The following is a 13,403-nucleotide window of genomic DNA, read 5'->3' on the forward strand; positions in this document are numbered from 1 at the left end:
TGCTGCCAGCCCAAATCAGTGCGAGGTGTGGCAGTGCTGGCAGTGACAGCTGAACCTGCAGGCATGCCAGCAGGAATGCTGAAGCAAATAAGGAGACAAAAGACTGATCACTTTTTCACACCTGGCTAACAAAGCCTGAGAGGATAGAGGCAATGGCATACTTGGTGCAAAAGTCCATTTTACTCATTAATTTCTGTCTTACCAAAGACTTAGGCTGCCTGTAAAGAGAGCAATCTTTCCCCTGACTAGTCCCTTGGCTTCTAGAAATCACCGATTTCCCAGAGTAACAGCATTCACCCAACTACCTTGTCCCTTCAAGACCTTCACACCAGTCCTGTGCCAATGAACCCCACACCCCCATGATGTGCTACATAAAGCAGTGCTTCCCTTCTTGTACTTAATTTCACTGAGCATCCTAATTAATGCTGTTTTAAGGGTGAAAAAACAAATAGTCATTATTCACCTTCTGCATACCATTCATGATGTTACAGATTTACAGCATCTTTTCTTAGTTATTTCGCTTTTTCCAGCTGACTAATACTGTGATACTTTGAACTCTCCTATTTCTCTGATCACACAGGCTGGCCTCCTTGTTAGCTTTTCTTCTCCTACTATATCCTTTCTGAGATGGAGGAAGTAAAGCCACACACAGATTTTAAGATATGCAAAAAACATTAACTTGTGCTGTTTACAGAAAAGAGGGGTTTCTTCCACCTGTATGACACTAGTCATTTTTCCACATCACACACTAGTCGTATTTTTCCCCACTGCTCAGTACATCACTACTGTTTCAGGACATTCCAGTCCCACATGCCTATTACAGATTTGTTAGAAGCAATAAAACTGTATTACTACAGCCTAGCCAAGCACCAGGACAAAGGAGTAAAAACCTGCAGGTAGCTTAAAAGAATCTGAAACACAATAAATTCAGGGGAGAACAGTTATCACTCAAAGTAACCTAATCAGGGTACCGATAAGAAATTAAGCAAACAAGGCTTCTTGGGGTAGTTTCCTTATCAGTGAATGAGGCCTCATATCAATTATGGTGACAGAGATTGAGTACAGTAAGTATCAGTTAAATGATTCTAAACACAGAGATCTCAAGAATATGAAAGTTCTACTCGGGATGATAGCTGAGGAAGACAAATCAGTTTATCTAAACAATTTTTTCCATTCCTACTTTCTACCCTGACATTTTAACAACTTTCAGCAATTCTGCTTTGTGCAAAGTTGTGTATAGGATTATCTAATCACGATTTAAAAGCATCTTTCTAGCTCTTCTCATGACTCTCAAAGTGATGAACTGAACAGCATTCACATTAAAATTATTAGTTTCAAATAAAAAGTCTTTCTTTCAGCTCCTGTCAAGCGTGGGTGAACCCCACCACCACAGCGGCCAGATTCCTGGTTTGGGACACCTTCCACCCACTCTGATGTTTCAGCTGCAGCAGCCTCTGAGAAAGACATTATCCTAGCCCCATTCCCTCCTCTAGCCAGCTGCAGCTGCACCAGGTTAAGGGACAGATAAAAAGGTTTTTTGGCCATCTGATCAGACCTATCTCCCTGAAACAAAGCAGCACATTAGACAGAAACATTTCCTACTCAGATTTGGATAGTGTTTGGATACCACATTAAGAGAAATAAAAAAATCCCTACACTTTCTCACCAACTCAGGTATCTGTTTTTCTTTTCTGCTTCCCACCTTCCCCACAGTCTCCTGACAAGCCCTCACCTTTACTTCTGCATATTTTTACTCTGCTGAATCATTATCAGTTGGCTTCCTCCTTCGCTACTGCTTAAGTCACTTGAAACAAAAGGGCAGCTGTCATCCATCACAACCACACTTGTGCTCCTTCATTAGTGAAACTTCTCCTGACACAGGAAAATAGCAATTCCCTGATCAGTGCAAATTCAGACACAAGATTGAGAAATATCTATGCCTTGAACAACTTTTCTCCATTCTCAATAAAAATTGATTGTCCACTAATTATTTTTCAAGAAATTCTTTCAAAGGAAGAAAGAGATCACCAGAAAATACAGAGCCTCAATGAAAAACGACAATCAGTTCAAAGAACTGATAAAAACAACAGTAACTTCTGCTATTAGGTTTTTTTATAGGCACACTTCAATAAAAATTTGACTATTGATATTCATGCAATATTCACATACTACAGCTTCTACGTGAAAAACTGCAAATATTTAAGGAACTTGAATTCCCTCTTTATTTACTTCTTCCTCCCCGAAATGTAGCTTTAGCTGCTTTGTGGTCTGACAGCATTACTTGTGAATCCTGTTCAGGAACATGGCCACACCTAAACACATCTTTCAAAAAAGTATCACCATAAAATTTCTGACTATCTACTACATCAGGTACTCAAGAACAATATAGAGTGAGGAAAATCAGCCTGTCAACAAAGCAAGGCTGAGAGAAGGAATAGTTAGGCATCACAAGAGAAAATAAGGACATTTTAGGAAATTGTTAACACTACACATGCTGGTTTTCTTAATTTCTTTTGCTGCTTGAACATACCACAGCTTGCTTGGGCAGGCTATGCCATGTAAGTCAACCAGGACAACATCTCTTCAAACCAAACACTGTACTGCCTTGTCTATTGATTGGTAATGATAAGGTTTTAAGTTGAAAATAGAGACGAAAATCACAGAGAAAACATGCCCTGTTTTCGTGCCTGGAGATGACATAAGTATCTGCTGACTGTCAGCACTTCATCATGCAGATCCTTGGAAGCCATAGAAAAGAGCAACTCAGTTTATACATACTGAGCCCAGGCGTGACCCAACAAGTCACATCAGAGACATCGCAACAGACTGAGGAGATACTAGCAAATGTCAGTGTGGAAAGCTGGGAGTGAAGGCGTTACACAATCAAAAAGATCTGGCTTAAGTTTGTATTATTACTTAAATGCAGGTAAAGAGAGCTCTGCACTTCAGAGCATTTTTGTTAACTTTCAACAGTGTTTTTCAAGTACAGTATGGGAACTTGGTGAAGAAGAGAAATTAAAAGCCTGCCTTGAGGATACGAGGCTTGAGTTATGCAGACACCCTAAAAATTACTCCCTCACGCCTCTTCTTGGAGACCAAAAGATTTGCAACATGATTTCAAATGCACTATATAGTGCTCCCTATGTACTTGGCTTATGAATATTCCTGTCTTAAAGAAGAATGTCTGAAACTAAAATGAGAATATTCTGCCTGCTCCCTGAGGGCAGAGACCCCACGAGAGCTACAAGGAGTCACTGGGCAGGGGAGAGAGCTGATACACTTGTGCGCTCAGGGTGCAGTCCCTGGAAACCGGGGTGGGGGAAGAGACAAGGGGATCCAACCTGCTTGGTTAATAGACCTCCCAGGAAACATGGAAGAGAAAGACCTGTGAGAGTCTAACTCTTTATCCCAGCACAGCATACATCACCAAGATAATCTCCAAAGAGCTGCACATGCCCTGCAGGTACTCAAGACTAACTTCACAGAGCACCCATGCTCAGCAAGCACAAGACCCAGCAGGCAGCTGGCACAGCCTGGGAAAGCCAAACTACCTCAGGCATGATGAGCCAGTGGATCCTGGAAGTGATGAACTTGCTAACCACACAAACATACTTCCTTTCATTATCCCTGGCAGAAATATGACAACTCTTTTAATTGTCCTGACACGCTTCCTTTTCACTGCCTGCACACACACACCGGTCACAGTCTCACCATGAGCTTTGTGACCAATTGCTCCACAGCTTTCCTGTCTTCCTCTGGAACCACTTTTCAGAGATGTTAAGTGCATATGAATTTAAATATAATTAAGAACATAAGTGCCCACTCCTTCTGAAAATTCAGGCCTTGGGAAAATAGATAGCCCTTGGAAGCACACCTGGGTCTTTTGGCAGTGAAATCAGTTTTAGCTAACCAAACACCAGCCCTGCCATTCCCTAGTCTGACCTTTGCAGAACAGATCACAAGATGTCACCACCTTAGATCTTACTTTGACTAATTGCTAAAATGGAATACAACTTTGTAAAACAGCAAATCCTGGTATTTTTTCCCCTGTGACACAAACACTACTTTCTAATTTTCTGCCTCAATGATTTATGCCACTGTTAAAAAGGTATCCCTGATTTCTAATCTCCACTTGTTTCTTTCTCTTCATGTCCCAGTCTACTGAGCCTGCCAAAACTCTTTGCTGTGATATTTCAATTACACAATTAATTCAGGATAAGGTTATTGGGCTTTTTCCCCCTCAAGAAGAATCAGAACCAAAGTAGTCTCTCACAACTCCCTCTAGTCTCCAAAATTTGCCTTCCTCCCTGAGCTGTGCTAAACAGAACGTACAGTAAACTAAGTCAGAGAACCTGAATTAAGAGCAAAAACATGCCCTGTTCCAGCATCCTGGGTCCTGGAGGTTCAGAGAAGGCTAACAAGGACAAGCAAAGCCATGAAACAGCTTACATGTAAGGAATGCCAAAGTTCTTCAGCCTGGAAAGGAAATGATGGAAGAGAGATATTTTACAGAGAGAAAAGAACAAACAAAAACCCAATCAGTCAGCCAGAAAACAATAAAGAAATGCACAAGAAAAAATCATAGGAGTCTTGGAGATGGTGAGCTGGGATTGACTGTTCAGTTTCTTATACAAGAACCCATGGCCACCCAACAAAGCCAGAAGGAGCCAGATGCTCTTCATGAAAATGGCAGCAAACCTATGCACTCTTCACCAAAAGGTATTGCAGACACCTGCACAGGTCCAGGGAGAGGCAAGATAAGCATATGGTAGAGCACTCTAAATGCATGAACTACGAGCAGCTCAGAAGAAGACAGTAGTGTGGACAATTTAGAAAATTCGCTGTGTTCATAATCTTCCCCAGACACTTAAGTGTGGCCTTTGTGGGAGAACATGTGCTACCCTAAATGGGCTCTGGTCTGAAACAGCATGGCCTTTCCTATGGCACCTCTAGCACTTGTTCACCCTGGAATCATACACACCTGGTGTGGACACAGAGGTTTAGCAGCAGTCACACAGTAGTACTGTATTTTTGCCTCCAAAATCATGTTCTCCAAGGTTATGGTCAGTAAATATGCACATCAAATACCCCAAGTAATTTTTCATAGTCAATAGGCCACTCATCCTGGAAAGCCTGGCTCTATACCCTACCTTTAGAACATGTCATCTGCCTGTGCTCAAGTCACCAATCAATTCACATAACTCAGCACTGGTAACTTGTGATGGACACTTCCCCCCCACCTATAAAGCATTAAATCACACAGCAAGCAACTGACCCCTTTAGAGCTGAACATACTTGAACATACTGAATCCTCCCAGAGGGACCTACCATCCAAATTCAAAACTTGTGATATTCTAGAATATAAACCCAGGGGCCTCACCAAATACTCATAGGTGACATCAGCAACATAATGCTTACAAATGCAATTTCTCTTGACTGACTATTTGAAAACTAAAGGAAGGAATGTAAGATCTTGTATTAACCCTTTGTAAAAGCTTACTGAAAAAAGCCACATCAGTGATCATGAAGATTCATCAGCAAACTCCCAGGACTCCTAAGTGAAAAACAGCTCTGACAATTAAAAAAAAAAAAACCAACATATCTATTAAGCTGCTGTTTACCTCAATTTCTAACTGTTTGAGTGGAGAAAATCACACCACAGTATATAAATAGATCAGTTCTCCTTCTACGCCCTTTCGTCTTCCTTGCTGTCAGACACACACCAGAAAATTAGTGAAAATTCAACTGCTAGTATCTCAACTGAGATAAAATTACTGTTAGTTTCTCTTTTGTTCTTAACACAGTTAAGAAAAATGCTAATAAACCAGCTTCCTGAAGCTTCCCAACCAGCTACTGCCCAATACCTTCAGTTTACACTCATATGCAAATTATTCCAAACCTCTTGTTATTCTACACCAGCAATGATAACCAAATTGACTTCTTCCTAGGCGGCTTCAATTTTATTTGAGATCTTCATTCTGAAAGAAACAAATTATTTCCCCTTTTCACCCCTCCTTATATCTACACTCATTTTTGGCCTGAAGCACGAAATTCTAAGGCCAACCCTCTGAACTTGTGAAAATTCAGATCTTGTTCTTACTGTTGTAATAAGCAACTTAACACAATACTGAGTAGCCCACTTTATAAATCACTTGGATTAGTTAGAATAGAAAGTACTTTGCTACACGAATAAGACTGACCAAGCCCCCAGAGATTAGAGGTGATTACAGTTAGCTAAGTACATGCAAAAATCTATATTGATTTTTCTCCCTCTCTTTTTTTTTTTTTTTTTAATTCTTTCTTCTTTCTTTATGAGCGGCACCCTAATTAGTTTCTTAACTGTATTCTACTGTTCTGTACCAGGTAATACAAAACACAAAACCAGGATTCATAGGCAGAAAGAAGTTTCAATTTTCAACTCAATATATACTGTGAAGTCCACTTCAGATTGCACCTACTTGGCAGATGACCTAACTATTATGTGATGTGTGTTCAGGAAGTGTCATCCCCCCCCCATTTCATTACATTTAAATCCTCTCTAAATTTTCACTGCATTGCAAGCAACTTTCAACTTTGAAACAAAGTACTTCTGGTACCTTGGGAGCTGCCTCTGCTGTTTCTGTGCCAGTCATAGTAATGAAAATAGCTATGCCCTCTCTGCTTTACTTACTAAAATTTATTCCTGGCCATTTACCCAGAATATTCAGAGGCTTGGTAACTGCATGCACACTGTGCTGTTCCTGCATCACTCCCTACTAGAGGGATGGCATGGAGGACAAGTGAAAAAAAAGGCATCTGCTTTCTGCCTCTAGGGAGATACCCTAGCACCTCCTGCTCAACATGTCATATACTGTCTGATTAAATGGACACACACACCACTTTCCTTCTCATGGTGTTTAGAACTCCTGCCTGTTTTGATGTAAATCAGAGCTACAATAAGAGGGGGGGTTTTGTTACTCTCACCTCCTACTCCTGCAGAAATTGAACACGATGCAGTGAATGAGAAAGGGTGGCTGTATGATTACAGAGCAGAATGATAAGCTAATCAACTGGATTATCTTTTGTTGACAAAAGTAACTCTGTGATATGGCACAAGCCACCTAAATCAAACTTTTATGATATATTCTTTAATGGAGACCAATTCCTTCCATATGTTGACTGCTTATATTTTCAAGCAAAATCAGTGGAGTCTAGGAATATTATGCACATATCATAGAAAGACATATTGTATCATGCTGGAGTAAGTATATGGAAGAAATTCAGTGTTGTGTTTGACCACTGTTACACTGCTTGTTTTCAGAAAGTCACACTTTTACCTGTTTCAGTGTCTTCAGTGGCACAACACATATATTTTCACCTAGTTTCACAACTCCTGTCAGGAACTGTGGTTTCCTAATCTCAAAGGAGTCAAATCAACATCCTCCAACAAAAACAGGATTCCCAGATCCTGCATGTCAGAACCAGGCAGCCAAGATGCAAAAGTAGGTCAACTAGGTTATCCCAAGAAGGGGAGAGCATCCTGGGCACAGACTATAGCAGCCAGAGCACATACACAGGCACTTACTGTGCTAGACAGACATATCCTCGGAAGCCTAAAAGCTGTTTACTGTAGCAACAACAGCAGAAAGGGTGAGACAAAGTTAAAAAGCAGAGTACCACATAAACCAAAAGATGAAGCAAAAATAAGGAGAAAGGAGTGTTATTTCCACTGGTCTTCAGGAATAAATAACAAGCAGTATTAGCATCTCTGTTGTTTTAAGGCAAGAGAACAAGGGCTGTATGTGCAAGACAATGTCTTATAAGATGAGATTTGGAGACTGAATAGTGCAAGTTATTATGGAACTATAGTACCACTGAAGAACAATGCAAGTGCTAAGAAGAAAGGAAACTATGAGGCTACACTGGCGAAACCTTCTGGCAGGAGGACCTGTTCAGCCATTTAGCAGTGCCTCAAGAAAAATTATCAGTCCTGTATACCTTCGGGTTATTTGTGAGGGTGCCACCACATTGCAAGCAGATATGCTGTACTGAACAGTCTTGGCTGGAGGGGAATGGTGGAGGAACCCTGTGTAGAGGATGCCCGAGTCACATCTCCGCCTCCTCCTCCTCCTCCCCGGCTCGGCGGTGCCACCCGCCGGCTGCCGGCATTAACACAACACCGCACCTGGATGCGGGACTGGAGCTCCTCGTCCCACCACTGTGCTTCCACCTTCCTCAAATAATCCAAGTCTTTCAACCACTCTCTTTTATGCAAAATGTGGCAGGGATAACAACCTCCTGCTCTGCACAGCCTTCAGAAGCTGTGTTAGTCCTTCCATCGCAGAAGAGGAATTTATCAAGTCAACAAAATCCTCCTGACAGCATTGGTGCCTGCAGGAATCTATTAAAAAGCACAGAATTCAAAGAGGGAGTGGGGATGTCACTGCATCTACAAATTCATAAAGGCAAACACATTCACAAGCTTCTAATGAAGGGACGTGGTGTGCAAGGAACAAATCATAGTGAGATGTTATGTTCCTTCCCCCATCTCTTAAAACAACAAATGAAGGATTTATCGTCCTGTAAAATATGAAAGGGAGATTATTCAGAGGACAGTGATCTTCATTCTGTTAGACTGACAGACAAAGCTCCTCTGAATTCAAATCGTCTATTGACAGGATCTCCCATATGCAAGGCTGTTGTTACATCTAGTAAATTTTTCTTCTGACAAGGAAAACTTAAGCACTCAGACAAAGCACAGAGAGCATTTTGAAAATAATATAGTAATTCCTGTCTCAGATTTTCCTAAAGTTAGAATCACAGAACTGTTTGAACTGGAAGGGACCTTAAAGATCACCTAGCTCCAACCCACCTGCCATGTTCTAGACATGAGTCAAAGCTGGATAGTTGGGCAGAAACAACCACCAAACCCCCAAGCACTTGAGAAAACATAACTAGGAAAATGGTTAGAAGAGAGAGAGAGAAGGGAGCACATGTATTTTAGTCAAGACACCTCAGAAACATCAATAATGGCATGAGTCAGAGGGCAAAAAAAAGACATAGGGGGGGAATGAATCATATGAACCCCTAATGTTTAATGAAGACAGATGTGTATGCATGGATAATCTTTCTCAGACACTTTAATATGGAATTGTATCAACAATGAAAAGATAAAATCTTTACATATTTGGCAGTACCTTCCCACCACTGCAGCTGACACATCTTCCAGCAGAGAACTGCTGAATGTATACCTTCTGGCAGAACTCAGCAAGACAGATGGGTTTGTCCTCTGCACCACCACGTGCAGGTAAAAAGCAAACTACTTAAACAAGTCCAGCTCCTTCAGACTGCTGTGGGCGTACAAACATGTCTCAGAAATGACTCGGGATGTTGGCAAACGTGGCAGCTTTCAGGAGAGCAGCAGTAACAAACAGCTAAGCAGGTAACCACTGTGAGCTATGGCTGCAGTGTGTGAAGGCAGTGTAAGCCATGCAGTCCAATGCCATGGCAACCAACAATTCTACTGAAAAGACTTCATTTTGAAAGTAACACAGGGAACATGGAGCTACTGCACTTGTTTCACAATCAGCTCTTTTCTGCCTCTATTGAAACTTTCACTTCCACAATTTGATGCTCCAGTGGGGTAAAAGCCTTTCTTTAGGAACAACCAAAAGAAAGTATTTAAACAAGGAGGTTTTTTTTCTCTCTCTGGACTTTGCCAGTCAGACATGTGCTCAGCTCAGCAGCAGCATTAAATTACTTTATTTCTCAGCTGAAATTCTGTATTTCTGCAGAACCCAGAAGCTTTGCACAGCTACATGATGACCAGCAGCATTTCATGTCACCCCGTAATGATGCCAGTTCACATGAAATCCAGGAACACTTATGAAATAAACATTAGTAAAACCTGAGTTTGTACTGACTGTTGGATCACAAGTCAAAGACAACTCAAAGACATCTTTACATTCCTCTTTGCAAGCACCGCCAACACTCTTCAGTAACAGGGAGTGATCCCATTTCCCCCCATCTTGCCACCCCAACTGCTAACTGTTGCAGATTTTTTAAATTTAACTCCTGAAAAACTAGAGAAACAAAATTCAGCTACTTCACAAACCCCTAAATTCCTCTAGGTACAAACCAACAATAAATCACTGCTTTTAGCAGAAGCACTTGACTAGGAATGCAGCAGAAGTTTATAATTTGGTGAGTTTGGGTTTTTCTTTTACACCAGCATACTACTACCAAAGCAGAAGGAATTTACAGGTTTGTTCATTAATAATTCCCTAGTTTTCCTTTTACAGATTTTATTTCAAGACCAGTGTGGTCAGAACTTCAGAGAGAGAAGAAAGTTTTCTTTCAGTGTTCAAATGATTGATCTTATCACATTCAAATCTGCCAAAAGTTACAGGCTAATCAATAAATCACTGTAAACCCTTGAGCTTGCCAGGAAACATTACTCCAGGGTATATCTTCTTTATGGCAAGGCCTGTACTGCCTCATAAAAGGCACTCTTTGGTTGTGAGCTAGTCTGCATGACCACTCAACACATAACATTTTACTGCAGATTTCTTTTTTCTCCTGAAGAGGACTCCTCCTTAGGAGTGAGCCATCCATGCACACACTGTGTGAGCAATAAAGAAGTCTGCTTTGAGGATAGCTACAATATTCTGCTCCCTTCCTTCTCTCTAGGAAAGGATTCCTTACAAGATGGAACCAGAGTTCTCCAAACCTAGGAATTCATTCCAACAAAATACAAAGACAAAATCTGGAATGAGAAGTATTTTATAAATCATATCTAAAATCAATTAAGAGTATCTAACAAATTGCAATCCAGAACTGCAAACAGATGCCTATATGACTCCTTTCATTTATTAATGTATAATTCTTTTTTTTCTGAATTGTACATTAATGAATTGCAAAAATGAATTTTAAAATGGATTTATAATTTATGGAGTTACTTAGACAGCTGGGATGGGGAGGTGAAGGGGAAACAAGACTCCCATCATTCAAGCCCTTTGACATCTTGTTTAAAAATACGTAGTTAATCTACTTACTTCCTCACACTTCAACAGACAAACATGAATATGAATTAAGACTGAAGTTTTAAACAGTATACATCAATTTATGAAACAAACCTGCCAAGCAAACTGAACCCCACAAAACACTGAAGACTAATCTAAAAAATAACCAAAATAAAATGTAATAATAAACTAACTGCTGCCTATAACAACACTGATTTTTAGAACTGAGAAACAAGATATAGGTATTTTTGTGAGAATGCAAGGTTTAAGTTACAAGCAGATGATATTTTGAACTATATAATTATATCTGCTTTTCTAGGAAGGATATTCAAAGTCAATTATCCTTTTAAGAAAGGCCTACAGAATATGAGAAAAAGATATTAACAAGCTATCAAAACAAACATTTCAAAATACTACAGCATTAACATAACTCACCAGTACTATAGTATCTTTTAAGTTCTGTGCGTCTGATGTCTTTCAGTTGACTGTACTTTTTCTTTTTCTTTTCCTTGTCTGGAGCAGTTTCCTTTTCCCCAGGAAATTTACAGTTGTCTTCAGAGGAACTGATTTGCTCCAAAATAACTTTACTTTCATCATCTTTCTCAGAAGGTGTTTTGGAAACAGGAGATCCAGGGGAATTGGCAGAGACAGCCTCGGTGGTTTGTTTAACTTGCCTTTTCTTTTTCAAACTGTGCATAAAGAAAAGAAACCCACATTAAGATTTAGCCAGCCTCTACACACGAGTTAATTCACTTGCTAACTTGATCTTTTTAAAAATTAATTTAATATCAGAATTCCTTACAACCCTTTAAAGCTCACACACTTGGCATCAGTAACTCGGTAACTAACATTATGCTACCTCATACTCTTTCTTCAATTATATAATAATCTCAAGGATTCTGACAGGAATAAAATGAATGTGTCTTTACAAACAGACAGTGTGAATCCTGTTCACAAATAGGGCTAGGAACTCATAGATAGGGAAGTAACAGAAGAAACTATTAGTTCTATAAAATGTTACTAATCAACATGTACTGTTGCTCAACCAAGGCCATGTAAAATTCCTGAACCTAGAGAAAAAGAACAAAGACTTAACAGAATTATGAACAGGGTTTTTTCCTTTCTTTTACATAACAAAAGGGGAGTGCATATTTGAGGGGACATAGAGCAAGCAATTTGGGAAGTCTGTACCTTCCGAGTACCTCTGTGAATGGGGAAAAGGAATAGGGTGATGTGGCTGGGAACACAGGATAAAAAGAGGCTGCGTTCCCCAACAATTTGAGAGACCCCATAGGAAATGCCCAAGGCCTCTCCCTTTATTCAAATAAAGTTACAGGACTCCTCTGTCTCCTTTTTGGACATAAACCTCTGATATCATGGATTAATTTTCTGGACAATACCTTCTCAAGAATAACAAAAAAAAGTAATAAAGCTTTTTCTGTTGTTTACTGAGGAGAAGGAACAGGGAAAAACAAACAAACAAACCATTGAAAAGCTGCATTTTTTAAAGTACTATACATCTAAATGTAGAAACACGATACTGAATTCATGTTTTCAAGGTGAAGCTTGGGATAAAATAAAACCTCAGATCACACCACGTTATAATACAACAGCTAACAATTCCACAGTCCACTGCTCCTGCTTTAGAAAACCACCTGTTCTCATATGAACTTATTATTTTTTTCCCTCTTGTTCAAGGTTATCTCCTAGAGGCCACTCATGCTACTCCACAGCTGTTCTGGAACAACCCACACTACCTGGTATTCCAAGTGTCACCCAGGAGCTCCTTCTGCAACATGATCAATGTGGCCACAAACTGCTTGTGCCAGAACATCTTCTAGCTGCCTAGATTTCTTCTGAGAGAAATCCTAATGAGCTGCCTATAAATCTTCCAACTTATCACTATAGCAACAAGAGTATTTTCTTTTTAGAAGACTCCTTAAAGCACAGTTCAAGTGAGAAAGATGCTTCAGGAATCCTAACACAGAATCTTCCGCTAAATCACCATCTATAGCACTGACTTGCTTAGTGAGAGCAAAGACTGACTTTATGGGTTGAGGGTCACTGTCACTAAAATAGTTCCCAGTTAATCACTGACTCATACCATACAAAATGAAAAATGAATCTATCTAATGGTCCTTCTCTTCAGTACATTAACTTCTTGGTTACAAGGTACCTAAGGGAATGAGTAGTGTATTTATTTTGTTGATGCTTAAAACTTTGTTTTGTGCACAGGAAGAATTATGCACAGAAAATACAGACAACCAGTGAGTCACCACAAATGGGAAAAGGTTACATGATCTCACAGCAGTAGGTTATGTAAGTGAAAACTTAATGTATTAAGTTATTAATACAATGCAGGAATTTCAGGGATTCTTTCTTCCACCTTTTATGTTTATATGC

General features: G+C 39.9%; 1 protein-coding gene across 7 annotated transcripts in view; it reads right to left on the reverse strand.

Moving 5' to 3' along the window:
- The window catches only part of NCOA7 (nuclear receptor coactivator 7), an 85,171-nt gene that overhangs the window by 27,937 nt on the left and 43,831 nt on the right, over positions 1-13,403 (reverse strand). For 6 of the 7 annotated variants that reach the window (XM_085056033.1, XM_085056036.1, XM_085056038.1 and 3 more), the window contains one exon: positions 11,436-11,689. The exons of the other annotated variant lie outside the window; for it this stretch is intronic. In XM_085056033.1, the coding sequence (XP_084912159.1) occupies positions 11,436-11,689 (254 nt within the window). The remainder of the gene's footprint in view (positions 1-11,435; positions 11,690-13,403) is intronic. 7 annotated transcript variants of the gene reach the window in all.

The sequence above is a fragment of the Lichenostomus cassidix genome, chromosome 3 (genome assembly GCF_008360975.1).
Source record: "Lichenostomus cassidix isolate B80296 chromosome 3, HeHo_3.0, whole genome shotgun sequence".
NCBI lineage: Eukaryota > Metazoa > Chordata > Aves > Passeriformes > Meliphagidae > Lichenostomus > Lichenostomus cassidix.